The sequence below is a fragment of the Colletotrichum costaricense genome, assembly GCF_030867565.1.
Source record: "Colletotrichum costaricense strain IMI 309622 chromosome Unknown Scaffold_3.1, whole genome shotgun sequence".
NCBI lineage: Eukaryota > Fungi > Ascomycota > Sordariomycetes > Glomerellales > Glomerellaceae > Colletotrichum > Colletotrichum costaricense.
Genome location: NW_026848232.1, coordinates 540770 through 566952, shown reverse-complemented (window position 1 = coordinate 566952; position 26183 = coordinate 540770). Strand labels below are relative to the sequence as shown.

The window sequence follows — 26183 nt, the reverse complement described above, 5'->3', positions numbered from 1 at the left end:
CATCACAGAAGCTCCGTCGCTGCAAGCTTCGCCAACCTTGTGGCTACTAGCCGGTTTACCCCTACCTTAGATGCACAAACCCGGGTGTTCGCAAGCGATTGAGTACACCATGTACGTATCAGAAGGCATCATGCTGCGTCGTCACAAATGTCTGTCGACCGCCTGCTGCGTAAGTTTGTTTGACGACTCGGTGTGGGAAGGCCGCCAATGAATAGTGCGCGAACTGGGAGCTGCAACATGGACATAGCCAATCGCCCCAACCCCCTCCATTTCCGAAGCTACCTTGGACTAAAGTACTCGAAAAGTGAGTCACACATCCATACCGCATACCTGTCTCATGCCATTAAGATCCCTGTTCCGTTTTCAAGTGGTCCGTTGGGCGTTCCTGGATCTTGCATTGGGGTGGGATGGGGCCCGTTCGACCGCAAAAAAAGTCCCCCCAGAAAAAAAAAAAGACCCAGAACTGCGTGTCAATTGACGAGTCAATTCTGCCTGCGAGTGCAAACATGGTTGATATCAATTAGTGCTCGCATATCGGCGGACACGCTAGTCGAAATACCTTGCAATTCCTGGCCTTCCGCTCAAACCTTCATTCGTCGGAGAGAGTCCAGTCGACTCCATCATGTCGGGATGGGTGCAGGGGAGGGATCTGCGGACGCCGGAAGGCAAAAAAAATGATTAAAAAAATGAGAAAGACAGCGCAAGAAGCTAGGGAATTCAAACCACTTTACGCGCAAATGACACGGCCCCGCGCCGCGACACACCTCGGCCCTCTTAGCTCCCCTCCACCATTTCATCAGCGCTCAAGTGAGCGTGAGCAGGGCAGCCGTCAAAACCTCCAAGCCATTGGATCCAAACCATCCCATCCCATCCATGGATGCTATGCACTTGCGTCTGCACCTCACCACACCTCACCTGCCACACCACATCATCTCTCCACACCCTCCACAAACGTCACACACCCCCCTCTTCCCCCCTCTCTTCCTATTTCTCTCACACTCTCTCAAGGACATGCGTCCCCGTCAAAGCCTGCCGCCGTAACTCCAGGCAACAAGGGACTATTTTGATTCCTTGTGTCTCAACCAAGGGGTTTGCCACTTTTACACCTCAATAAAATGTCGGCCCAAGCGCCGCGGCGTCTTCCCTGAAAGCATCTTCGTTCGACTTTCTTTTTCTTCATACTGTATAGATGCCAACGCCAACTCCAGCTCCTAATCCACAACTACTTGGCCCCATCGAGGCTCGGTACCAGCATCAAGCCGACTTGCATGCCCATTCCCTTTAGTTCCATGGTCCATGGGCCCTCTCCAAGCACCTATAACTACCGTTGATGTCCCGGGGTGTTATCAGGCTGCCTTCTGACGAATCCTCCTTGTCTGCCTCTTTTGTCCGCCTCACCCTCATTGACCACCCACACCAACCGGTGACCGGCCTCGCCCTCAGTGGTTGCACCATTTCCAGATCACAACCTGCTGACTTGGATGCCATATATCTGGGCTTCGCCTTGCCTCACCAATCTTCACAGTGACTCATTTCCTTCATTTCAACTCCACACTTGCCTGTCGTGTGCTGGTTGACTGGGTTGAGCCAAAGCTTCAGCTTCTGTTGCTGTGCACTTCAAATTACTCCCCTTTCCTCCAGCTCACTGGCTTCAACATCGACCTCACCTCCATTCCCATAGCCTGGTCAGCTCGAGGCGAGACAACTCTCCAACACTCTCAACATGTCCTCCAATACAGACAACCAGATGACGAGGTTTCTCTTCGCCATCTTGAAACAGAAGAACCTCAAGGATGTAAGTGCTCTCTACTACTTACTACTACCACATCATATCACCTTGACTTGAGACTGATTCAACCCCCAGATTGACTGGAATGCCGTCGCTCATGATCCGATACTATCACAACCCATCACCAACGGCCATGCTGCTCGCATGAGATACTCCCGTTTCCGCTCGGCAATGCTGGGCCTCGAGCCTCAAAAACGTAACAGAGCCACCGCAAACAAGAACAGGGTCACGAAGAACAAAAAGGAGCAAAAGCCACCGAAAAAAGAAGAGGAGGAGGAAGACGAGAAGAGGGTCAAGCCGGAACCAGGGACTCTGGAGGCTCTCCACCAAGCCGAGGCTCGTGCCAGGTCTCCTGTCAAGGTCAAGCACGAGCATAGCCAGCCCTCCTACCGACAGCAGTTCACACCAACATCCATGGCGTCTCCTACCGCCACGGAATGCCAGCAGACTTTCCACCCCAGGATGCTCACACCGTGTAGCGACGACATGTTCTCCGCGCCTCACAACTTGCAGTTCAGCCCATCAGCGAGCCTCATGGGCGCTCACCCGACCTTTGATCTCCCATCAGCCATGGCCTGCGCACACGAGCCGGAACAGCAGCATCACCACGAGCACGACCACAACTCCTGGGCACCGAGTCCAATCTACTCGGCCTTTGATGCCGCCTACGATATTGATGGCTTCGGCGTCGGCTCCTTGTGCGATCACCAGGCCGGTCAAGTGCATACCACCGACGACATGCATGGATCTCCCGTGCTGGGGTCTCTCATGCCTGAGCACATGAACATCAAGAACGAGCACTGGGACACCCATTTCCACCCATGATATTTCCGAACCTGGAAAATGGTTCAAGCGAATACTGGTGTGTGTGGGAGTGGTATTGAGGGAGAGGTCATCTTATACGTTTTGGGTCCGGGTTGGAAAAAAAGAAGATACCTCGGGCTTTTCTCTTCACTGTCGTTGGCCTTTTTCTTTTCTCCCTCTCTTGTCTCATGTCTCTTGTCTCTTTTTGTGCTGGCCACTCCTCTACTCACATCGATTCGGACTACCAGATGTACTAATGAATTTACGCGACACCCTGCAAACGGCGTACTGGTCTGGCCTAGAATGTATGCTTCCCGGAAGAAAGCAGGGGGGCCTTTAGAATTTTAAACACATACAATGACGATTTCTATGACGAGTTTCTGCTTCTTGATTTCGCATGCTCTTGTATTAATACAGCGGCTTCAGCCTCGGGCTTGTCCTATCCATCACCTTCTTGCTAAGCCAAGACCTCTTTTTCCGGCAATACATTTTCCCTTCTAAGATATCAAACCGTGGCACTTCGGCATCAGCATTGATTCTCTACCACCATTTCATGCCTGGTTCCCATGTTCTCACATGTCCTCCTCCGCCTTAGCCTTATTCCTAACAACCCTTTCACCATCAGCCCTAGGCCATCCAGCACCTTAGGCCTTCAATCTACTTGACTTCTTACGTACCTCTTCAAGCAGTGTTCACTAACGGTATGATATCTATATAAACCCACCACCACTACCCAGTCTGGCGTGCATACATCCCAAGTCATGGATGCTCTAGGGTTTATCTGCCTCTCTATCCTCTCTTCCCTTTGCCAGTAGCTGAATGGACTTAGCGTATTATTGCCCACATCTTACGAGCTGTCCATTGCAGAGATGAAGCGAAATGAGGCAGCGACAAAGCAGATAGTGGTGGAAGTTCATAACCGGTAAATTGCCCAAGATGAAAGGGCCATATGGCATAAGATTTTGCTCAAGATGAGCACTATTTCATCCGTTGTCGATCCCTATTCCTTCATCAAGATGCCTTTTGCCGAGAGTTTTAGATGTTCTATCCACAGGGATTCATCTCAATCGTGTAAGGCTGGCTGATAAAACCGAGACTAGACGAAGAGAATATACAGATGGTTTGAGGGACCTCTTGAGACGAGACATGAGACGGCACAGCGGTCAGACGACCGCCAGCGAGAAGCATTACATCATGAAGTCATGAGCTACACTGGCATTAAATAGCTCTCTTAGACAGGGGGAAATCTCCAAACCCACATTTATCTTCTGTCCTCATCGGAACTTTGCTTCATCGCAACAAGTGAGACCTGTCCGTCCCGCTCCCGCTCCCGCTTCCGCTCATCTGGGTTAAGGTTCACTTACCTTATTGCACTATGTGCCAAGCTCCATGATCTCAATTCGTTTTTAGGGAAGCCGGAGACTGCTACATCTTCTCATTGCTCCAAGTTTACTTGTTCTTTATCCTTTCTTAGTAAAGTTCCAACCCCCTTTCTTATAATCCTTGTCGAAGTCTTTGCTTCTCGTCTTCTACTTGAGTCTTTTACTCTCTTGCATCACAATGTGACCACAAGTCCTTGCCTCCCAATCGTTCAAAAGAAGTGTCCTACTACCTCGTCACACTCATCAAGAGGTTAGAGGTCTGAGATCACACCTCTCACCTTTCTTGTATGAAAGCCTTCAGGCGGCGAAAAAGTCTCTACTCATCGAGGCGGGTGCCACCTTTAAGCAACTTCTCGAGGCGAGTGCCATCGACTCACCCTTGAGGTGAATATTATCTCACAGGGTGGACGAGTTCTATGTATTCACCTTCCGAGGCGAGTGTTATCCCTCAGCATCCTGAGACGAGTGCCTTCTTTAGACGAATGCCATCTCACAGCCCTTTGTGTCGGGGGGCATATGTTCACCTTTCATGACGAGTACCATCTCCAGCTTGTTGAGAAGAATATCATTTCACTACCCTCTGAGACGAGTGCCATCCTACACTTCAGGCGAGTGCTACCTATTCACCTTTTATGGCGGGCACCATCTCTCATATTATTGAGGCGAGCGCCATCCATTTACCCCTTGAGGCGAGTGCCATCGTAAACTTGGGGCGAGTGCCGTCCAATACTTGAGCCTGAGTACCGTCCCAACTTGAGACGAGTGCCGTCCGTCAACCCTCGAGGTGAGGGTCGTCCCAACTCGAGGCGAGTGCTATCCCATTGCCCCTTGAGGCGGGTGCCGTCCCATAGTTGAGGCGAGTGCCAGCTCTCAGATGATAACAGCTCTTTCCTGCTTGACCTCTCCGGCTTTTCAAGATTTTGACTCTCACCCAGGATAATCTCCCCTTTCACCCCCTCCACAGACCTCTTCCTCTTCAACCAACCTCACCTCTCACAACTCCTCGACTAGAGAGCGAGATCTTCGCCCATAGAATATTAACATCATTACACTTCGCTATTACAGCATACCAGGTACGTGGTTTCTTACTCATGCTATGTATCTTACTTTTCGAGTCTCAACTTATCGCGGAACTCTTTTCATTACGACCAAACCTGAATATTCCACCCTCTATCATTTTTTTTCTATCACATCATCGCATTCCTACGCGTTTCTGTGTTTGTTTCTTTCTCTCAAGCACACCGCGCCTCTCAACTTTCATACCACCCAGTGGTCAACACAAACTCTCTCAAACCTTCCTCTTCTCAGCTCCCTTTACTTGACGACTCTCTTCCACATTCACTCATCGCAACATCAGCAACACAACAATGGCTGGCAACTCTTGGACCGTCGAGGCCGAGAAGGCCCTCTTGCTCTCCATCCTCACTACTGCCAACAGCGGTGCTGGCATAAAGCCTGACTGGGCTAACGTCGCTCGCCGCATGAACCGCCTCGGCTACAGCTACACCGTCGCGGCCCTCAGGTGAGTGACTATTTCTTGATACAGTTTCTGGCAGAACTAATCACAATTTCTCTCACAGTCAGCGCTTCTCGAAGTCTCTGTTCAAGCCTTTCAATGAGCAGATGGACGCGGCCGCCGACATGCCTGCCACCCCGGCTCCGGTTCCTTCTTCCCGCAAGCGTGCTGCCCCCGGCTCCGGCACCAGAGCGGCTAGAATCTCCATTGCCGGTGGTTCTGGTGCGGCCCAGGCTGCCAACGAGATGGCTTCGCTTGCCATTTCGGCTGACGATGGCGTTGACGATGCTGAGTCCGACATGGAGGACTCAAAGAAGCGTGTCAAGATCTTTCACGAAGGTCTTGTTGCTGCTCTTCATGGCCAGCATATTGATCTCACTGGCAACGATACCGATGCCAATATGGAGAACGCCGCTTCTGTCTCTGGTCTTATCGGTCAGCCGGTTGACCTCACCGGTGACCACCAGGTCGAGTTCAAGTTCGAGGGCAATGGCACCATGCCCTCTTTCATTCGTGCTGCCCGCTCGCGCAGGTATGTTACTACGGATTCTTGTTCTATTTTCTGTATTTTCACCTAGACCCCATTCTGGTCAACCCGGCACTTCAGATCCTGAGCTTGTGTTTGTGTTTTTGTGGCTCTTCCAGCTTCAACAGCACGGAATCGCTTCTCTTACCTGTTCTGCATTCGTCTGTTGTTTACCTTCACCCTTACGTTCGAATTTGACCCCACTACCTACCTCCTACCTTCCATCATTACCTTTCGTCTTTCCATATTTCCATCTTCCATACCTCACACCGCAAGTTTCTACAATCAAAGTTCCGATTATCCTTCTACTCTATTCCCACATCCCAACTTCCACAAATAACACAACTTCCTCTCTCCAAACCCCTCAGAATTTTCAAAAATGGACCTCACTAAGGAATTCCGCAGCTTGACCATCAACGACGCCCCTGCCGCCGAGTCCCGCTTCAAGCCCAGAGGCAACTTCAACGGCGTCAGAAGCGACCCCAAGGCCGATCCGTCCGTCAAGTACGCTCACGTCATGGATCCCGCCTAGTGGGAACTCGAGAAGCGTGTCTGGACCGCCTGCGTGAACGGTCGCAAGCATCTCATGGCGATCAACGCGCGCAAGGCAGCCGAGAAGGAGGAGGCTGCTGCTAAGGCTGCCGCTGAGGCTACTGAGGCTGCGGCCCAGGCTGCGAACGCGATGGTCTTGGATTAAATGAGGACGGGAGGATTGGTTTACGATGAAACTCGTTTCCTTGAATTTATCCTGCTCTCATGACTTTAATGATGGGCGGGGAAATTTGGGAAAGAAGGGTTTTCGTTCGCCGTCTTTTTTGATTCCTTCTTCATTTCTTGCTACTGGGTTTGACGGCAAGGTGGTTCGACAGAAACTGGCATTGTTTTCGGCATCAGGAACGGTTTTCTTTTCGCTTTTTCCCTCCTCTCTCATCAGCTTTCCGTTAGTTTCTCGGCTTCTTCGTCTCTTTTCTTTTCGACTGTGGACACCTTTTCTTCTTCGCAACACCAAAACAAACGACCGCCGCCATTGGGTTGATTGCTCTGGAGTGGCAATGGAGGGGGAGGAGGAGACCGCGGGGGGATCATGAGATAATGGAGGCTGGGATTTGACGGAACCTGGAAAGGGGGGAGGAAGGGCTTTTGGGTTTGATTTCTCTTTTCGCCGGATTGGCCAGGTGGCTAATCGTTTACAAGGAATCTCTGGCAGAGAGAAATGGCTTCAACGGACTGATTTGACGGGGTATGGCTGAGATTACCACCCCTTTTGATACTGATTGCGGAGGATCTTCCATCTGGCTCGTACAGAAGCAGGCTTGCTCTTTTGCTAGCTTTTCTTTCTAGCCGGAAATGGAAGTCATCATCTGCTATCCTTGAGTACACTGATTGCTTTGTGAGTGAAGACCTGGTGTTGTATAACTTCGATTCTTACGACAACGCGATTGTGAACGGTGGCGAGGAGATAAGTGTCAGGGTACTGCTCACATTGATGTCGTGTGCCCTCGGCCTCTTTGCCTTTGGCCATCATTTCGTATTACCAAGATCGTCTCAAGCACGGCACTCGTACATAATCTCAATCACTTCATTTTTGGGAATCTAATCACCGTTTGACTGTCCCAGACGATGCTGCCCTGGTAATTAGAACCATGCTCCCAGAATAATTACCCATCATACCCCCGAACGCCATTTGATCCATACCAAATCACAAATATGTTCGCACCCGCACATTGCCATCTCACTCGATGCCGCGAGGCTTAGGGCCACGGCTATCCACTCTCCGTCCCTCCGCAGGGCCCTTCTTCTCAGGAGCCTTCTCCTTCTCCTCGGCCTCGCCCTTGCGCTTGGCTCGAAGTGTCTGGCCCTGGCCCGCAAAGTGCGGACGCTTCTGCTCCTCCAGCTCGCGCTTCTTATCGTCATCGGTCTTGACCGGCTTGATCTCGTAGCCGAAGAAGAGCTTATTGGGCGGAAGGCGGAGAGGCATGGGGCCGTTGTTGTTCCGGCGCGGGATGGGCAGAGCGGGCGGGTTAGCTGAGGCGCCCGCCACGGGAGTCGCAGGCTTGGGCGTCGACGCCTTGCTGCCCTTCTTGCTGAGCTTTTGGCCCTCGCCGTAGAATTTGGAGTTGGTCGTCGCCGCGCCGGGGGCGATGGCGCCGTAGTTGATGGACTGGGCCATGGACCCTTGGCTGTGGAGCAGGCCGCCGGCCGGGAGGCCACCACGGCCGCTTCTGGGTGTGCTGGTTCCGCTGCCTTTCTGTTGCCTCTCTGGCTCGACGTAGCCGACTGGTGGCGCAAAGTCGACCTCGACGTCGGTCTCGATCAGACACACTCCCATCTTGTCCGTCTCCGGTTTGACCTCGAGAACCGCTACGTGGTAGATCTCGTCATTGTACTCGAAGTTGAAGACGTCACCCTTGGTGAGTGCGGCGAAGTTCCTAAATGCCTTCTCCAGCACGGCCTTGGGATCGCTGATATCGAGGAAGTTGGTCGATTGGGGCTGCAGCTTGACTAGCTTGGCGAGCTCGAGGGAAGTCGTCTTGATCTGGATCATGTCGCCGACGTCCAGCGAGAGGGTTTGCATCATCTGATCTCACACGTTAGCAACGCCGCCTCCGCTACGGCCAGCGCGGGCCAACGAGAGGATACGAGCACGAACCCAATGGGGAAGGTATGCTCTGCCCTCCTCCGCGACGAACTCCAACACACCGGCGTGTGAGTGCTTTCCCTTCTCGCCATTTATAATCTCCATGAGTAACGGCCATTGCACGTGGAGCTTCGAGACCTTGTCGAGAGCGGAGGGCGGCAGGAAGATCTTGGAACCGTAGTTGAGGTCGGGTCGCTCGGGACCAGGTGCCATGACCATGGGGTAGCATCGGTAGTATTCGTCGAATCGCTGGACGATCGGCCGGCGGCCACCGCGTGCGAAGTTATACATGTCTGCTTCGTTCTGGTCGAAGCGATACTGGGAGCTCAGAATTAGCTGGGGTAAAGAGGTAAATTGGACAGCTAGCTTACCATCGAGCGGGGGATATGTTGAGTAAAGTATCTTTTGGGCAGCAGAGAGAGGAAAATGAAAAGCAGTAACGTTAAATCCGATGTGTTGTTAACCTGCCTTGGGCAGCTTTCTTTGAATCAGAGCAGTTGTGGCTGCTGCAGGTGGTGAAAGAAGGTAGCTTTGGCCTTTGGGTGAGATGAAGGAGGACCCGCGGTTTACGTGGGGCCGCAAAGGCAACTGATGAATGACGAAACCCGCTGGAAGTTCGACTGGGCTCCACCAAAAAATGACATGCCCGATACCCCAGTCGGTACCTTAATGCCCATGCAACTTTGTAGGGAATTCGAGGTATCCGCTCTCAGCTCTCGGATGCATTCCAGGAAACTTAGAACGGGACGTTTGGAATTAGAGCTGCTGCATCCAGCCCACCTAGAAAGAAGCTCTTTCAAGCCAAAGCTCAGCCAGCCTCGCCTTACTATAACTCCTCATCTGTCATAACCCACACCATATCCTCAGGCGTAGCCAGCCCGAATTATGGCCTCCAGACACTCAGCAGCGCGCCCGAAAAGGGCAGGCGAAACATTTGCGCGAACGCACCACCACGATGCCGAAGCAGACGACGGCCACGACTCCAAGAAGCTCAAGTTTGACGTCCGCAACCCCTCCGCCCTGGCCCCCGATGCGCCGGAAGAGGACGCCATCCTCGATGCCGACGTTATTGGCGGCGGCGGGGGCGCGACGAAGCGCGGCGCCGTGAACCTGGACGGCTACGACAGCGACTCGGACAACGAGCGCAACTTCAAGTCGCGCGCCAATGAGAAGCATAAGGGCAGGAAGGATGGCGATGCGGATTTCTTTGGCCAGTTGGATAATTACGATGCCAAGGACAGCGGCGCGAACGGCAAGGGGGGCAGGGTTAACGAGGATGACGACGAGGACGACGACATGTTTGCCGCGGACGACGATGACGAAGAGAAGGAGGGCAAGGCGGCGCAGGAGGGCACCAAGGCGGCAGGGAAGGATAAGGCTGTGCGCTTTCTCGACGATGCACAGATTCAGGGTCAAGAGCTGCAAAGTAAAAGCGGTGGACAGATCCGTCTAGACGACGAGGAGAGCAGCGATGACGAAGAAGATAAAGAGCTGGCGATGCAGGAGGAGGGTATTGACGAGGAAGTCGGGCTCGGCGGCTTGAAGCGTAACGCGCCCAAGGTTGAGGCGTTCAACATGAAGGACGAGCAAGAGGAGGGTCGCTTCGACGAGGACGGCAACTTTATCAGGAAAGCGGTGGACCCGAATGCCGTGCACGACAAGTGGCTCGACGGGTTGAGTAAAAAGGATCTGAAGAAGGCGGCGGATGCACATGAGAAGCGCGAGGCCGAGGCGCGGAGGTTACGGATGGAAAACGACGACATCTTGACGACGGACCTACTCAAGGCGCTGATCGTGAGGTTAGAAAGGGGCGAGACATCCCTTGAGGCCCTGGCGAGGTTGGGCAAGGGGCAGCCCAAAACCAAAAAGATACCCAAATGGAAACTGAAGAAGCAGAACAAGGGCGGCGGCGAGGAGGCCATGGACGTCGACAAGGAAAAGGACCAGCTCAGCCCGGAGCAGCAGAAGAGAAAAGAGGCCATTGAGGCCATCACCGACGCGGCGGATAAATTGCTGAGTCGAGATCACGCCGAGATTTACGACGAGGAGAGAGAGATGCTCGTGCGCGAGTGGCAGCGGGAGACGGGCGAGCAGTGGGTTGAGCCGGCCAAGGACGACGCTGATGACGATTTGTCTTCGAGGATGTGGGAGTTCCGTTGGACGGATGGGCGGGATAATGCTGAGAAACAAGGGCCGTACGATGGGCCCACAATGAAGGCATGGCAGGATGCCGGATACTTTGGTGAGGGCGTTGAATTCCGGCCGGTTGGTGACGATTCCTGGACGAGGGTTGCGACGTTTGAATGATCGTTCCGCGAGCTGGAACACTCTGACAAAAAAAAGTATGTCATGTAACAAAGACGGATGAATGAATAAAAAAGCCTTGCATTCCTGGCATCGTCACGATGCTACCATTCAAACATTTATGGTACATAATCTATCATACGTCCTAGGGGGTGGCCACCTATTTTACTGCCCAAAAACGCCCAACATGGAAGACCCTTTAACACGCTCAACTCAACTCCATCGCATCGCCATGGCCATTAGTGACGGTAAAGTCGACGGCACCGTCGTTGCCAATCAAGCGCTTCTCCGACTCGGACACGAACTTGACGCTGCGAGACGGGTCGTAGAAGAGCGAGAAGCTCCTCTGAACGTCGGCAATCTCGACCTGCTTCGCCCTGCGCTTGGCACAAATCAACTGTGAGGTGGTGATGAGGTTGCTGGCGTAACGCAGGCCCGCTTCCTGGCCAATCTTCGTGAGCAGCGCCAGAGCGTCAGCTGAGACATCAACCTCCTCTTCTTGAGCTCTGATGGTGATGATCTGCTTGATCTCCTCAGGGCTGTAGGTGTTTGTGTGGATGATGACGACACGGTCCAGGAAATCGAGGGGCAGACCATGGGGGCTGCGGTAGTCGGTTCCACGGATGCGGGAATTGCCTCTGTTGCTGGCCATGATGACAATGGGTGCGAGATCGTCTTCCAGGGCGCGGTTGATGTATGAGAAGCACTCAATATCGAGCATGTGAACCTCATCGATGAACAACACGCCGGGAACAATCTCGGCCTTGCCCTCCTCCTTCCACTCGCCGACCTTGGTGTTGATTTGGTCCCTGATCTCGCTGCGGATCTCACCAGTGTCTCCAGAGAACAGAGCCAAGAAGCCCTGTGTTCTTGAGTTGATAACATCAATCTCGTGAAGAGTGACGGTGTGGACAACCTCCTTGCGCTTTTGCAGCTCACCGTCTGGGCACTGCAGGAACTTAGTGTCGACGCCCATGGCATCGTAGTCGCGCGAGCGAGCATATGACCGGCCAAGCTTTGTAATCTTGCCCGAAGACTTGTCGATGGAAATGATGTCACCGGCCATGACACGCTCCTTGGTCATGGCATCAATCATCTTGGCGCCCATGTCGTAGACAGCTTCCATGTCGGTCGTCTTGATCGTCAGCTTTCCCTGCTTGGCGCCGCCTGTAACGCTTCGGTCGATCTGGATTTCGACGACCTCGCCCTCCATAATCTCGCTCTCTTCCTTGATACGAACACCGATCGACTTGCGGAATGCTTGTGTGAGAGCTTCGGTCTTTGACATTTCGAGGGAGAAGATTTCGGATGAGGCGAGGGAAGTGAAGGGAACATCGGGGCCGAGGGACTGAGCCATTCCCATGGCGATGGCGGTTTTTCCAGTGCTGAGGAGATGAAAGGTCAGTTGTACAGTCCTCAAAGGACACATGTGGAAGACAAGGCTTACCTTGGGGGGCCGGCGATCAGCACAGCTCTTCCGGCAATCTTGCTCTCCTTGATCATCTGCAGGATCACGGCAGCAGCTTTCCTGGCCTTCTCCTGTCCAACCAACCCCTGAGATGCCGCTCTGGGCTCCAGTGTCGTGCCATCAACGCCCAGGCCGCGGATGTGGGAGTGAGCCGCGATGAGGTTGAGGCCCTTGAGCTCCTTGCTCTCGGAGACGGTCATGACGGGCTATAGACCCTGTTAGCTACTAGTGCGTAGACGCAGACGAAGAGGAGCGCATACCGCAGCCATCTTGGATTTTGGTAACCGATGACTTCGAGAAGCTTGTCGCAGGGTTGAGTTTTCGGCAATTGAGGGATGTCAGTGGGAAGAGACGGGCTTGAGGTGATGTTCGTGGATGAGGCGCAAAAAGCAGTTCGTCAATTGTCGTTCAAGGCTGAAAGAGCTCGGCCTTGCGCGTTCAGAAATTTAGGAACGCGCTTACCTCAGTTTGAACGGGCTGAGCGTGGCGCGGCTAGCGCTTGGGCGCCACAGGAACAGGCCTGTGTAGGTAAGCCAGGACGTCAGAAAGTCTGCCTTAGTAGGTACAAAGCAGGCACAGTATCCGTACCACCTCGGTTTAAGCTTGACGCCAGCACTTAAACACTCCATGTCAGGCCCAGAGGAAATCCCCCTAACTTAACTCTATTACATACGATAAAGAAGTCCTTAGGTTGATTTCAACATAGTCTTACACAAAATGTCTTAAGCAAGTTCCTGGGCAGGACTGCTCCAGCTTATCCTGTTGCGACCTGTTGCCAGTCAAAGGTGCGATTATTGCTCATTATTTTGAGCCATGTGTCGAGTAGAACCTCGACAAGCTCCGGAGTCTGAATGCAGCATCTGGATTGTTGTCGTGAACAATCAAGTCTTTGTTGGTGCTAAGACAATGCAGCTACACAATCTTGTCTTACAGTTTGAATTGCTTGCTTCCAAAAGCAGCCAGGATGCCTTGTTCTTTGTTATCTAGAAACGACCGATCGACTACGGGGGGTGTTGATCTTCGCATGGAACAGTGACATCTTGAACGGATATCTGTTGCATTCCCATCCAAGCGCCTTTGGCAATATTCGCTCAGAACGTTCCATGGTCGTGGTCTCCTGATTGTGCTCGAGAGGGGTAAGTATCGGTGCCCAAGTGCAGGATCGATAGAAAGGTCCATCGGCGATGGTGGGCAAATGGCAAGCGACGTACGAGATCAAGTTCAACTTGAACTTTGAAATGGCGCTAATGCCCATAATAGCATCAATGTTTGCTTATTAGGATGCGCCCTTCCCCACCCAACGTTGACCCCTTCTTGGGCAATTGCCAATGGATCAATCAGTTTTTGTCTGGCCCCCGGAAAAAGCAAGCGTGGGTACCATCCTAGCTCGGAGTCCTGCCGGCAAACGGCCTCACCCCACCCACCACACCTTGGTAATTGTTCCTTCCATCTGAGCAATCTCTAATGTAAGGTTTTGTGGGCAGGCCAGGGTACTTCCAGCTTGATTGACGCAGCATTATCACAACCCGCGAAAGCCGACCGAGAATAGGCAAGCTATCGTCTGTGTAAGTCTATGTTCGAATGGAGTATTCCAATAAACAGACGTATCGATGACATACTTCGCTTGGAAGGAAGTACCTATAGCTCTGCTTGAAGGCATTCGCAGCACTGTATGTAGGTGTATTCGTCGTATACCTATGCCATCGGATATGAAAGCGGCCATGGTTTATTCCTCGCTAAAGGTCAGTCTCACAGATGAACCCCAGGCCGAAACCACGAACGTCTTGGCCCTCTAATTAAACGTGCAACACGTTTTACAGCGAGCCCGTAAGCCTGTGACTCGTGAGGCCAGCTCAGCGTCAAATACCCTGGAATTCTGTGAAAAGGGAGCAAACCTGGAACCTAATGCTCTGTACTCCGTAAGCTGGGTTGCAGCAACTGCACGCACTGCATAACATCTGACGCATGGAGCAGCCACTGGATGTTTGTCTAAATCTCTCTCTCTGAATCGTCTGTGACTCCCTGCAAGTTCCTCGATAGAATTCCATCACATCCAGTCTTTTCCGCTCTCCACCCAAGTCCTGACGCCAGCATTGAGCAGTTCCGCCTACGGTACTACGTGAAGTTCATACCGAGCGCAGAATACCTACTTCGGCTTACCTTGCTGGAAAACCGGTCTAATAAGCCCTGCCTATCTAGCACATGTGCGTTCCATCACCTATGTTAATTACTGCGTGCACTATCTTTGTGTGCGTGCGTCCTCACTGACAAGGAACATTACTTCCCCCAAACCACCTCCCCTCCCCAAATGCTGCACTTCCCAGGTTGTCAGGCCAGTGTAATTAAGCTAACACCGACCTACACCTAATCCAACCACGCGATCTGCGTGGGGCGCGTTTTCAGCACGCGACGGCACTGACCGCCCAACTGAAGGAGGTGCTTCGGAACAGGGATTCAAATATAAAAACAGGAGAAGGAGAAAAACCACTTAAGCAAAAAGACTTGCCCTCAAATAGATGCTGGCAACTCGGGTCACTGTCTGTACCTTCCTTTTGAACCTCGACCTCAAAGCTGTCAATAAGACCCCTTAGGCGAGCCGACGTAATCGATGGTGACGCGCTCCTTCCCGTCATAGGGTTTCCCTCCTATACCTCTGGGCATCTCACCCCACCTCGCATCTTGCAAACAAAGACCCTTATGTTCCTTGCCTCACCTGCCTGCCACCTGCGTACACGCAACACTTTTCCTACCTACCTACCTACCTACTTATGCGCACCCCTTCAACGCACCTTCAACTCACTGTTCGAGTATGCGGCCTGGACATGATCTCACGTGCAAAGGAGATGACAAACATAAATCGACCTTCGATTGAGAGTCCACACCTCGCCCACCATAACCATGTCGCCGGCATCCTTTCGACGTTCCGAAGACAGCGGCCATTACAGTAGTCGCTACGACTACAACGATCGCAGGGATGGCGAAAGAGACCGTCTAGGTCGTGATTCTCGATATTACCGTCGCTCCCGATCACGATCCCGTTCGGGGTCTCGGTCATCACGATCCATGTCGCTATCCCACTCAAGTTCGCCAGGCAGGCGGACCAGAGAGAGAAAAAGAGACAGAAGCTGGGATAGGGACCGGGACCGGGGAAGGGAAAGAGACAGGGACAGAGACAGGATGAAGGATCTTGACCACGACCATCCGAGAACCCAAACGGACTTGTTCAAGCCACCGCCGTCCACCGCTTCACGAGCTACCATCCCTCCTCCTCGTGGCCCGCCCACAAGAACGTTTTCCTCGCCAGTCATGAGCAAGTCGGGCATTTCAATAGATACCCGATCCAACCATGGATCAGAACAATGTAAGAGTAGAACGTGATTCACTTTAGAGCGCCGATACTAACCGTTGCATCAGCACCATGGAAACCCCCAGCGCCATCGACGACACCAGCACCTTCAGCACCACCGACCCCTCGATCCGCGAACAACACAACAGCAACGGTCAAGATCATCGCATCTTTACGACAACTGACTCGGCGAAGTAACGAACAAGGTGCAATTCGATTGCGGAAAGATGTAGTTGAGGCGCGTGCCAAAGCTCGGGACAAAGATCATGTCCAATCGCACGCCAAATATGGCGAATTTCCCTCCTTGAAAGACTACCATCGAAAGCTTGAGAAGAAAGACGCCGACGACCTAGATAGTTTGGGAAAGGAGATGAAGGATGCGGACCAACAGTGGCAGACTGCGGCAGAGGCATTTGCTGCTACTCTGCTTCAAGCTTTTACTGAGCTGCAGCAGAAAGACAAAGATCGTCGCCTCGTTGCTCCTAGTGCTCCGGACGGACTCGAGGCACGGCTCACGTCACGCCTCGATGCGCTTGAGAACCAACATAAAGAAGCATCTGCGAAGCAGCAGAAACAGATGGAGGAACTTCGTGAGAATCTCTCGGTTGAGAGTGCCAAGCGAAAGGCTCTTGGCGTCGAGAACGAGACGCTGAAGAAGAAGGTTCAAGAGCTCCAGGGCCATTACCAGTCTCTGAGTTCCAGGGCCGATGATCATGACACATCCATTAAGCAGCTGCAAGAGCCAAAGCCAGATGTCGTACCGCCTCGTGCACCTCCAAAAGAGAATGGCACAACATCGGAGGACTTGGAGGCAATCAAGACGCTCATCGCCCAGCACGAAGACCTACTAAGCTTCCTGAAGCTTCAAGTATCGGAGCACGACAACAAGCTCGGTGAGATGGATATCGACCTCATCAGCGACAGTTGTGGTGCTATTGCGACAACGCTGCCGAGACTGGAACAGAATTTCAAGAAGGCTGCCGACGATGTGATTACGCTTCAGTCAAAACATATGATGCTCGAAGTGGATGCAGAAGTCATTCGATCTAGTGTCCAGCAGTTGCGGTCTGACATGCAGCGAGACATTCAGCAGCAACGTTCCGATATCGATAAGATCCAGGCAGGTACCGAGCAGCTCGGATCCGCGACTGCCCAACTGAGGTCCGGAGTAGAGTCCCTCAGAACTCAAATGAAGTCGGAAACAGAATGCTTTAAGAAAGACGCTCTCGAAATCAAGTCTGACACTGAGCGCCTGAAGACAGAAGCCCAGCAGCTCAGATCCGACACGGACCACGTCAAGAAAGATGTTCAGAAATTTGAATCTGTCGTTGAACACATCAAGACAGAGGCTCAGCAATTAAAGTCGGAAATGACGCAGCTGCAGTCGGGCATGGAGAAACTTGCTTCGGATATACCACGCCCACCCGACGGCGACAAGTTCCTGGCGGTCAGAACCTTTACAGCGATGAACGCCACTGTTTTCAAGACATTTAGTACTTGGATCGAGGACGTAAAGAAGCGAGTCGACGTCGTAGAGCGCCAAATGCTACCGCTGCGGACGGACGCGGTTGCCTGGACTCAAGTAAAGACGCTCGAGAAAGGATCAGACCAGAAGTCGAGTCGTAGTACAGAAACCAGCCGCCTGTCGACCCCAACTAATGACTTGAAGGTCGATCAGTACGAGGGCAAGTTGAAGGACTACGAAACACGGATCAAGGTGCTCGAGGCTGTCTCGAGGCAGAGTCCGCGTCGTTTAGAACACGATACTTCAGACCCAACCAAGACTGCGGATGCACCGACCAAAAGGCGCGCAGCCGATAATTCAGCTTCAAGCAAGCTCACAATCGACGCATTGAAGGAGCAATTGTCGATGGTCGATCAGAGCATCAAGGCAATCTCTGAGTCAACAAAGTTAACAAGCGAAAGCCAGACCAGGGACTCTCACAGAATTCAGGTACTAGAAAGCCAGGCATACGATTTCCGGGCGGATCACCAGCGCTTGAGCGAGTTTGAGCAACGATTCGCGACGACAGAGGAGAAGGTGAAGGCTTCCGAGGACAAGATGGACTTTCTGCAACACAACATGATGAATGTGGACGCGCAAATTAACAACTTGACGACGGAGGCCCTTTACCAGGCCATTGTGCAGCACATTGACAGATACCATCCTACGGAAGCCGCAGTTGGACCCAAAATAGATCAGATGGCCAGGCAGGTGGCAGCCTATGAGCAGAGACTGCTCTTCTTGGAGAGGCAGATGACGTTGAACGATGAGCCTGCGAATAAGAAACGGAGACTGAGCTCTCAGTACGGGCCGCTGGCCGTGACCAATGGAAGGCACTGAGGAGAATGAAAGGGAATTGATGCATCGCGCATTTTGAGTTCAGCAAGATACCAGGGAAGACGGCGCAAAGGATCCTGTTACGATACCAAGGTTGTACTCTTCGCATGGACAGAAGAGAGCTACCTTCATAGGTAGTGGTCTACCTCATCTGCGGCTAGCTACCATACTTTGGTAACTTGCCTGTAGAAACATCTCTAGATTAGATAGAGACTAGGTACGCCAATGGCAGACGCCTATATTGCAACTACTGGGGGTGTTACATTAACCGCTGTGATGATGCAACATCTGTCAACAGGGTAAACGCCTCTCTAAGAAACCCGTTATGTGTGACGGCGCTAGGTTGTCTTTGTTAAGAAATTCCAAACTGCTTATACTAAGAATGCGTCGGCTCCGGAGTGCAGAATGATCCAGGCAAAGCCACAATGAAGCACATTATCTACGCGATGAGCAAGGTACACCTGTACAAAGGTCGGCAGTCTTCGTAGGTACCTGCAGCTTGGTGAAACGGCGAAACAAACAAGTTGACAGAACAATGCATGCCCCAAATCGCGACAAATTGGCTTCCCCGAGTGGAGGTCACAGTAAGTTGAGCCACAAGAACTTGTCGGACTTTTTTTCCGGCCCATCCTCTATACCTAGGTAGCCCTCCACCTTGCCATGAATGATAGAGGCACGTTGGATAAGCGCGGCGCCTCCGAGCTACATGAGCACCTTAGATAGGCTTAGGTCGCGACATAAGGTAGGTAGGTGGTCGAGATTCCCGCCGCTGAGTCCGCCAGCAAGCGGTCCCGCCTGAGATGGAAGGCGGGCCACAGAGCAGACAGACACGCCCATTATTCCTGCTGCGTAGCGCCATAGACTCACGGCTTGATGACGTAAGCTTGGGAAGTTGACTGGCACGGGTACCTGACCAGATCATTCCAGCCCTTTATTAGGGTACTAGAACTAAGGAAGGTTCGTTCGTATTTCGTCCCGCGCAACTGGGTGGGTGCGGATGTTGGCTCAAGCCTCAAGTTGGGATACCGTTCCCTCAGAAAGCGAGCATTGAGTAAGCACGCGCCGCACCCAATTCTCTGGCGGGACATTCACGGTTCACCTAGATGAGGTTAGGTAGGCACGTAGGTAAGCATGGTAAGGTATCCGTGAGGTAAACCAGATTGCCAGAACGTCGTACTTTCAATTCCTGTCCTGGTTGGCGCACTGGACACCACCCCAGCTGCCGTCTCGCATCATCTGCGTCTAGCGGTTGCCATCCGGGCCCGTCATTGGCCTGAATTCGCCGCGAGATAGCGCGTGTCTCTTTACCTTGCTTGCCTTCTTTGCCAATCCTGCCTTTTTCCTTCCCTGCTAGAGTATGTCTTTACCTGAATTGCTGTGCTTCTGACCTCCATCCCACTTGTGAGTGCCTTCCATGTTAGGTTGTCTGTCGTACCTACATAGGTACACCATACGGTGAATGAGAGGTACCTATGCACATAAGGTAAGGTACCTAAGATGAAGGTTTAACCCATCCCATCCATTCAACTGGGCGCACCGGTGGAAGTACCAGGTCAGGCTCGGCATCCACCTTTTTTTCTCCCCTCCCACCCCCTTTGCACCATCCACCTGGGCAGTCCAGTAAGGTGTGCCAATCCCCCCACCCAGTCCATTCACTCAGTGTAAGCTGAGCACTGAGGTGAGGTGAGGTCCAGTGCCTGCCAGCTACAAGACTCCACGCTAAAGGTAAGGTACAGTGGGCAATGTCCTGGACCTCCCATCCACGTCCAAAACCCACACTACTCGCGAGGTCCCGTCCACCGTCTCTCCAAAAGACCCGCGACCTCGACCCTTTCCAACACCATCTTCCTACCTTGACCCTTGTTCCACCCCGTATCGTCGACCTGCGGCACGTCGTCCCGTCCTCAACCCCGTCTGGATCCGGCGCAGGTTGCAACTGAGGTGTCAACTGCTTGCTTACCTTCCTTACCTACCTTACCTTACCTCACTGTGAAGCGCAGGTTGCTCCCTCTGCTCTGCTAGGGGCGACGCTCTTACACTTCCTCGCACCGACCCGAACCTCACCTCAACTCGCGCGTCTTCGATTGACGCAGCTGCACCTCACCTTTGAGCGCCGCGTCGCTACCAGTGAGCTTGGCTTGGCTTCGCTTCCTTTCGCTTCGCATCCCATCCCAACCCATCAAATCAACCCCCCAAGCAGCACGCCACGTCGGGAAATGCGCTGCGGCTCCTCTGACCTCCCGCTCCAGCTGCTGCAAGGGTTGATGTTCGGACGCTGCAATTGCATACACAACTGCCACGACTACGACCACGGTCACGACCCCGACTGCCACCACCACCACTACCGCACCAACTCTCCGAGCACAACAGCAATCTCGCTCAACGCATAACCCACGTCGCGATCGCCATCGTCGCATCATACCAACATCGCACCCATCGCTCAGAGCTTCATTGACGCCATCTGCTCGCGTGTCTTTCGGTTCCCCTCAAAAAAACACCCCAACCCCGACCGCCTCATCAACCTGGGTACCCCCAGATAAGGGCGGCATCGCACACCCACGTCACGCTATCACGACATATTCGAATCGGCGCCCAAACCGAGTCAACAACACCGGCTTGCCTAGTTGTCGGCGCACATTGCCGCCGGCTCAGATCAATACATTCGTGGGCTGCGGAGAGAGCTTTGTGCTCTACTCCGGCGCCCATTCCACCCCCTGCGTCACCCATCGATCTCGCATCGCCTGCCAACCATCGCGGGTCTTTGTTGTTTAACCTCAATTCCGACACTCGCTATCCAACCACAATCCATCCACCACCATCGCACCGCGCCATTCTGTCCTCTTGTCTTGCGCTCCCGACCGCGCATTTTGCGATCCTTGTTTCCACATGCCCCCACGGCATGCAAACACCACCAAACCATGGAAGCAGCGGCGAAAAAGGTCCAACTGCTGGCCCAGCGCATCCTGCCTGATCGACCGCATTCACTGTCCATGAACCCCGACCAGCGCTTTCGAGTTCCTCCCGATCACAGCAAGACCTTTGAAGAGTTCAAGTATCCGGCTCTGCAGTACATGACGCTGTTATCCGACGCGGATCGCGGAATGCTACTCACTCGCGCGTATCATGATATGCGCGAAGAACCACCGATCCCACCAGCCGTCAAAGATTCGAACGCGAAGATGGAAAGAAAGAACGTGACTAAGCTGTCACTGAGTGATTATAAGAACAAACAGAAGAAGGTATCGGATTCTCCTCCCGATTCCGGATCGACGCCGAAAACCGACGCCTCGCGAAAGGAGAGGAACGTGGTAGAGAGTCGGATTGATCGCGAGCCCAAGAAGCCGGACGCATACAGAAATCGGGAGCTGGATGCATCAAGGGACATCAAGACGCATAAGGCGCGCGACGGCGCCCACGATGAAAGGTAAAACCTCACGCCCGTCTCTTCCAATGTACTCTATGTCTAGAGGCTGACTGACCCATTCTAGAACGAGCAGACCCGACGCAAGATCCCGGGCAGCACAGGATAGCAATGATACCCCAGAGAAGAGGAAAAGAATCGCGGATGTGGACGGCGAATTGCGACCTCAGAAACGAGCGAAACCTGAAGCGAGCACACCGCTCGACGAGCGATCGCGGACGCCTCGAGACGATACGCCGAGAAGAAAAGAGATACACCCATCACAAGACAGGACGCCACAGAAGGACGGAAAGTTGGGCACAACCTCATCCTCATTACCAAACGGGCGATCTGCTTTAAAAACAGCCTTTGGCTCAGGCGCGAACAAGTCTCCCATATCCCGTGCGCGAGGAGACTCTATCAATGGCAACAAACCCAGCCCCTCTTCGAGCGGTCGGGCAAGAGCTGATACGGCGTCTTCGAGGTCAGCAGTTCCGCCGTTACTATCTCCACTACACCTACCGAACGAATCCGATTCTCGATCGAAAGAGAAGAGACGAGACGATCCTCCCGAGCACAACAGGCCGCAGAAATCCTCACGAGCAGAACCACCTCCGCCTATTAAGAGACCGAAGTCTCCCTTGAAACTTCCGGAGCTACTTTCCCCGACTCTTCCCCCATTGCTTGAGGAGGAACTGGCCCGGATGAAGAACACACCGACGAAAGGCTCCGACGCAAACCAAAGAACACAACCTCCCGATTCCCCTACAAACGGCAAGAGACCACACGTGGTAGTGAAAGAGGAAGAGGACGACCGAAAGGAGATCAGAGGGAAGGAAAAGCCGAAGGAAAAGCCTCGCAGGTTTATAGTTACACTGAAGTACAGCAAAAAGTACACCAAGTCGGTGCAGAGGCTACTAGCCCTGGGACCCCCAAGGAAAGACATCAAGAAGGAGCGGTCAGTGAGCATAGAGCCTCCGCCGCCGCAGGCACGGAAGCGGCCGATTACCAGCACCGAGAATGTTGGCGATTCAATAGCGGTGAAGCGACCTCGGACGTCGGAAATAACGAGCTCCAAGCTGAACGCGCCATCGACACCATCGAAAGGGGGTGCTACATCGATGTCGAGGGTAGCGTCAAGCAACTCGGTTAACACCCCTGGAGATGGTCACAGCTTGACTCCCGCGCCGCCATCATCAGACCGAGACCGGCCGCAGACCAGAGACGATAGCAGAGAAGCGGCGAATCCTCACAGGGTCCAGGCGCTCCGCGACCGCTGGAACCGTTTTAGCAGACTCGGCACCAAGCTGAAGCATGAGCGCGACATATTGCTAGAGCGAAAGCACGGGGACCGCGGCGCTCCCGTGTCGGACTCCGACATCAAGCTCAGCATGATGCTCGGATTGGAGACGGCGATGGCGTTCATGGTCAGCTTCAGAGCGTTGTTCGAGTCAAGGCGGATAGAAAACAAGGCACAAGATCCTAAGCAGTGGAGTAGCATTCTACCGCTTCTGAATGTCATGCGCAACGATGTACGAAAGAGCAAGCCTTTGGAAGCACTGTTTTGGCAGATGCAAGGCGTGATCCACGAGGAGCTCATCAAGTGCTACTGGTCTCTTGACCCGGCGACGCACGCGTTACACATTATTGGCGCAGAAAGAGGTCGATCAAATGTATGGAAATCGGCATACGACTCGGCGGAGCGTGTTGAAGCCTCGGCTATGCGCACCAACATGGGCCCGTGGACGAGTGTGGAGGAAGCTGTATCATCGGCTCTCAAGATTATGCGGCGCTGGGCGCAGGAGGAGGGCGTCTCGTGGCGCGCCGAGGTCACGGTATCAGCCGCCAACGGAACGTTGTCATAGGATGTCGACGACGAGGGCGAGGTGTCGACTCTGGTCGATTCCTCCTTTACCACGGCGGAGAGCTCGTCGCCTGCGCGTGACGAGAGCGTCGCGAGCGATTCGGTACACCCACAGACAGAAGGATACGGGCATTAGGGCCCTCCTAATGACATGTATTATGAACCAAGTCATCTTTCGTCCTTTTTTAACCCCCTCCCCTTTTCGGTGGATGACGGGGTCGGAGGCTGGGTTGTGGCGAGAATGGCGTTTTCGGTCGAGAAAGTATGGGCTGTAGCCCATCATGTATGAAAAAAACACAGTCACCCTGAGTCTCTTGAAGCGAGCACGCACACTTTTCTTCACTTTGTCTGATATCAAGTCTAACTCGACGGCCTTTCCTTTTTCTCTCCTGTTTTATTTCTCTCTAGCTTGGCGTTCAAGGAGGACATATCAGGGCTCTGTGTCTCTACAAACTCTGTGTCTACGGACTCTCTATGCGTGTGTACATATAAAAGAAGGAGATATCCCTCGGCCGGCTTCCCCCTCCCCCCCCCCCCTTCTTGCTTTTGTATCTTTCGGACTTGATGTCTTGTAGAAAGGCAAAGGCTTGGTTCAACCAGGGCATGGAGGGAGGATGGTACGAAACGAACGGCCTCGTCTCAATTGCAAAGTGGTAGTGGTGGTACCCAGTCGAGAACTCCTCATTCGAAAGGTCAATTCAAGAGAGGAATCAATACCAATTCAAACAAAAAAAGCTCTGCGATGCTGTGACATGATAGTAAGAAGCACACCTTCTTTGAGGACCTTGGTGGAAGCGGCGACGCGAGGAAGGGTGGAAACAAGTTATCAGACGCAGACGTGGAGCGACCCCGCACTGGCAACCCCTCACAACTCGAAGGGTTGTCCCATCTCATACCTACAAGGTAGCTCGCATAGATAGACCTCATACATGATCTGACACGAAAAATGCCATGTCAACTACGCGTGTCCACGACATGATCTGATTGCTGATTGAAGAATCAAATGTTCGAATTACACTCTGGTCACTTGGCATTGGCATGGACTGTGATGGGTAGGCATAATCTATTTCATAGACGTCATACGGACATGTATTCGGGGAGCGTTTGTTTGTAGGAAAGAAACAACCATAATCCTCCCTGGCCTTTGCGGCCCTCCCTCCTGAAAGACTTGCCCATCTTCATTTTACTGCTTTTGTTTGGTCGTTGGTTTATCATCTCATTAATGGACACTTTTGGTCCTGTTTCCCCTCCGCGACAGCCTCATGTGTACCGCACATTTATTTGGAGGCGTCAACCTTGGCAACGTGGGCCAAGAGGTCGAGGACACGGCGAGAGTATCCCCACTCGTTGTCGTACCAGGAGACGAGCTTGACGAAGTTGTCGTTGAGGGAGATACCGGCCTTGGCATCGAAGATGGAGGAGTTGGGGTTGCCGATCATGTCGGTGGAGACGACGTCGTCCTCAGTGTAGGCCAAGACGCCTGGAGATAGTTAGCTTGTGTTTCGGTGATTCCGATGGGTTGAGATTAATAGCTTACCCTTGAGGGGACCCTCAGCAGCCTCCTTGATGGCAGCCTTGATCTGGTCGTAGCTGGCGCCCTTCTCGATGCGGGCAGTCAGGTCAACGACGGAGACGTTGGCGGTGGGCACACGCATGGACATGCCAGTGAGCTTGCCGTTGAGCTCAGGAATGACCTTGCCGACAGCCTTAGCGGCACCAGTGCTGCTGGGAATGATGTTCTGAGCAGCGGTACGGCCACCACGCCAGTCCTTGGCGGAGGGACCGTCAACGGTCTTCTGGGTGGCAGTGTAGGAGTGGACAGTGGTCATGAGACCCTCAATGATGGTGAACTTGTCGTTGATGACCTTAGCGAGGGGAGCCAAGCAGTTGGTGGTGCAAGAAGCGTTGGAGATAACGTCGGCGCTGCCATCGTAGGTCTTCTCGTTGACACCCATCACGTACATGGGGGCATCAGCAGAGGGAGCAGAGATGACGACCTTCTTGGCACCGCCCTGAAGATGGGCCTTCGCCTTGTCGATGGTGGTGAAGACACCAGTAGACTCGACGACGTAGTCGGCGCCGGTGTCCTTCCAGGGGATGGCAGCGGGGTCACGCTCAGTGTAGAACTTGACCTTCTTGCCGTTGATGACAAGGTCGTTGCCATCCTGCTGGATGTCGCCGTTGAAGATGCCGTGGGTGGAGTCGTACTTGAGCATGTAGGCCTGTGATGATTGTCTGTCAGCAAGTTCTGTCTCGGTTGTTTCTGCATGATTGTGTCACGTCGTGTCATTACAACAAGCCCAATCGAAACCCTGGGGCAAAAAAGTCGAGAGTGCTAGTCCTGACTCTTTTGCCGTGGGTACCGACGAAGCTGGTGTTATCGTGGCAGACGCGATATCATGATGGAGGGGTAAAGTGGGGTGATACTCACAGCGTACTTGGTCTCAATGAAAGGGTCGTTGACGGCAACGATCTCGACCTCGGGGTGCTCGACGGCGTTGCGGAAGACGATACGTCCGATACGACCGAAGCCGTTGATGCCGACCTTGATGGGAGCCATGTTGTCTGATGTGATTTGTATTTGGGGTATGTCTGACGGTTGAGAGAGTTAGTTGAGTTTTCTCAGGCGTTGGTGAAGGACGGGCGTTTCCGATATGTCCAAGGTAGGCGGGGTATTTTTTCGCGGTAGCGGGGTGGGGTGATGAAGACGTGAGGTATGTAGAGCTTGAGGGAGCTATCGAGAGCTAGGTCTTACCTTGGAATGGGATCACGTCGGGTTATTCGACGAGGTCAGAGATGGATTGA

At 53.2% G+C, this 26183-nt stretch overlaps 8 protein-coding genes across 8 annotated transcripts; 5 read left to right on the top strand and 3 right to left on the bottom strand.

Annotated features, from left to right (window-relative positions):
• Positions 1-1723: 1723 nt before the first annotated feature.
• On the top strand, positions 1724-2614 carry CCOS01_02993 (uncharacterized protein; the record flags this gene model as incomplete). Its single annotated transcript, XM_060451179.1, has 2 exons — positions 1724-1795; positions 1865-2614. 2 exons carry the CDS (start codon positions 1724-1726, stop codon positions 2612-2614), a joined length of 822 nt encoding a protein of 273 aa, XP_060317444.1.
• A 2728-nt stretch (positions 2615-5342) lies between these two features.
• Positions 5343-6714, top strand: CCOS01_02992 (uncharacterized protein; the record flags this gene model as incomplete). Its single annotated transcript, XM_060451178.1, has 4 exons — positions 5343-5497; positions 5556-6023; positions 6423-6486; positions 6550-6714. 4 exons carry the CDS (start codon positions 5343-5345, stop codon positions 6712-6714), a joined length of 852 nt encoding a protein of 283 aa, XP_060317443.1.
• A 1035-nt stretch (positions 6715-7749) lies between these two features.
• CCOS01_02991 (ubiquitin fusion degradation protein UFD1) lies at positions 7750-9029 on the bottom strand (the record flags this gene model as incomplete). The annotated part of the gene is made up of 3 exons (XM_060451177.1): positions 7750-8595; positions 8668-8973; positions 9027-9029. The coding sequence occupies 3 exons, from the start codon at positions 9027-9029 to the stop codon at positions 7750-7752; spliced, it is 1155 nt and encodes a 384-aa protein (XP_060317442.1).
• Positions 9030-9540: 511 nt separating this feature from the next.
• Positions 9541-10962, top strand: CCOS01_02990 (Lin1 family protein; the record flags this gene model as incomplete). The annotated part of the gene is made up of 1 exon (XM_060451176.1): positions 9541-10962. One exon carries the CDS (start codon positions 9541-9543, stop codon positions 10960-10962), a length of 1422 nt encoding a protein of 473 aa, XP_060317441.1.
• A 205-nt stretch (positions 10963-11167) lies between these two features.
• Positions 11168-12696, bottom strand: CCOS01_02989 (RuvB-like helicase 2; the record flags this gene model as incomplete). The annotated part of the gene is made up of 3 exons (XM_060451175.1): positions 11168-12344; positions 12407-12633; positions 12688-12696. 3 exons carry the CDS (start codon positions 12694-12696, stop codon positions 11168-11170), a joined length of 1413 nt encoding a protein of 470 aa, XP_060317440.1.
• Positions 12697-15325: 2629 nt separating this feature from the next.
• CCOS01_02988 (uncharacterized protein) lies at positions 15326-18117 on the top strand (the record flags this gene model as incomplete). The annotated part of the gene is made up of 2 exons (XM_060451174.1): positions 15326-15788; positions 15842-18117. The coding sequence occupies 2 exons, from the start codon at positions 15326-15328 to the stop codon at positions 18115-18117; spliced, it is 2739 nt and encodes a 912-aa protein (XP_060317439.1).
• A 2915-nt stretch (positions 18118-21032) lies between these two features.
• On the top strand, positions 21033-23379 carry CCOS01_02987 (uncharacterized protein; the record flags this gene model as incomplete). The annotated part of the gene is made up of 2 exons (XM_060451173.1): positions 21033-21538; positions 21603-23379. 2 exons carry the CDS (start codon positions 21033-21035, stop codon positions 23377-23379), a joined length of 2283 nt encoding a protein of 760 aa, XP_060317438.1.
• Positions 23380-24655: 1276 nt separating this feature from the next.
• On the bottom strand, positions 24656-25938 carry CCOS01_02986 (glyceraldehyde-3-phosphate dehydrogenase; the record flags this gene model as incomplete). Its single annotated transcript, XM_060451172.1, has 3 exons — positions 24656-24858; positions 24916-25600; positions 25810-25938. The coding sequence occupies 3 exons, from the start codon at positions 25936-25938 to the stop codon at positions 24656-24658; spliced, it is 1017 nt and encodes a 338-aa protein (XP_060317437.1).
• Between the last annotated feature and the right edge of the window lie 245 nt (positions 25939-26183).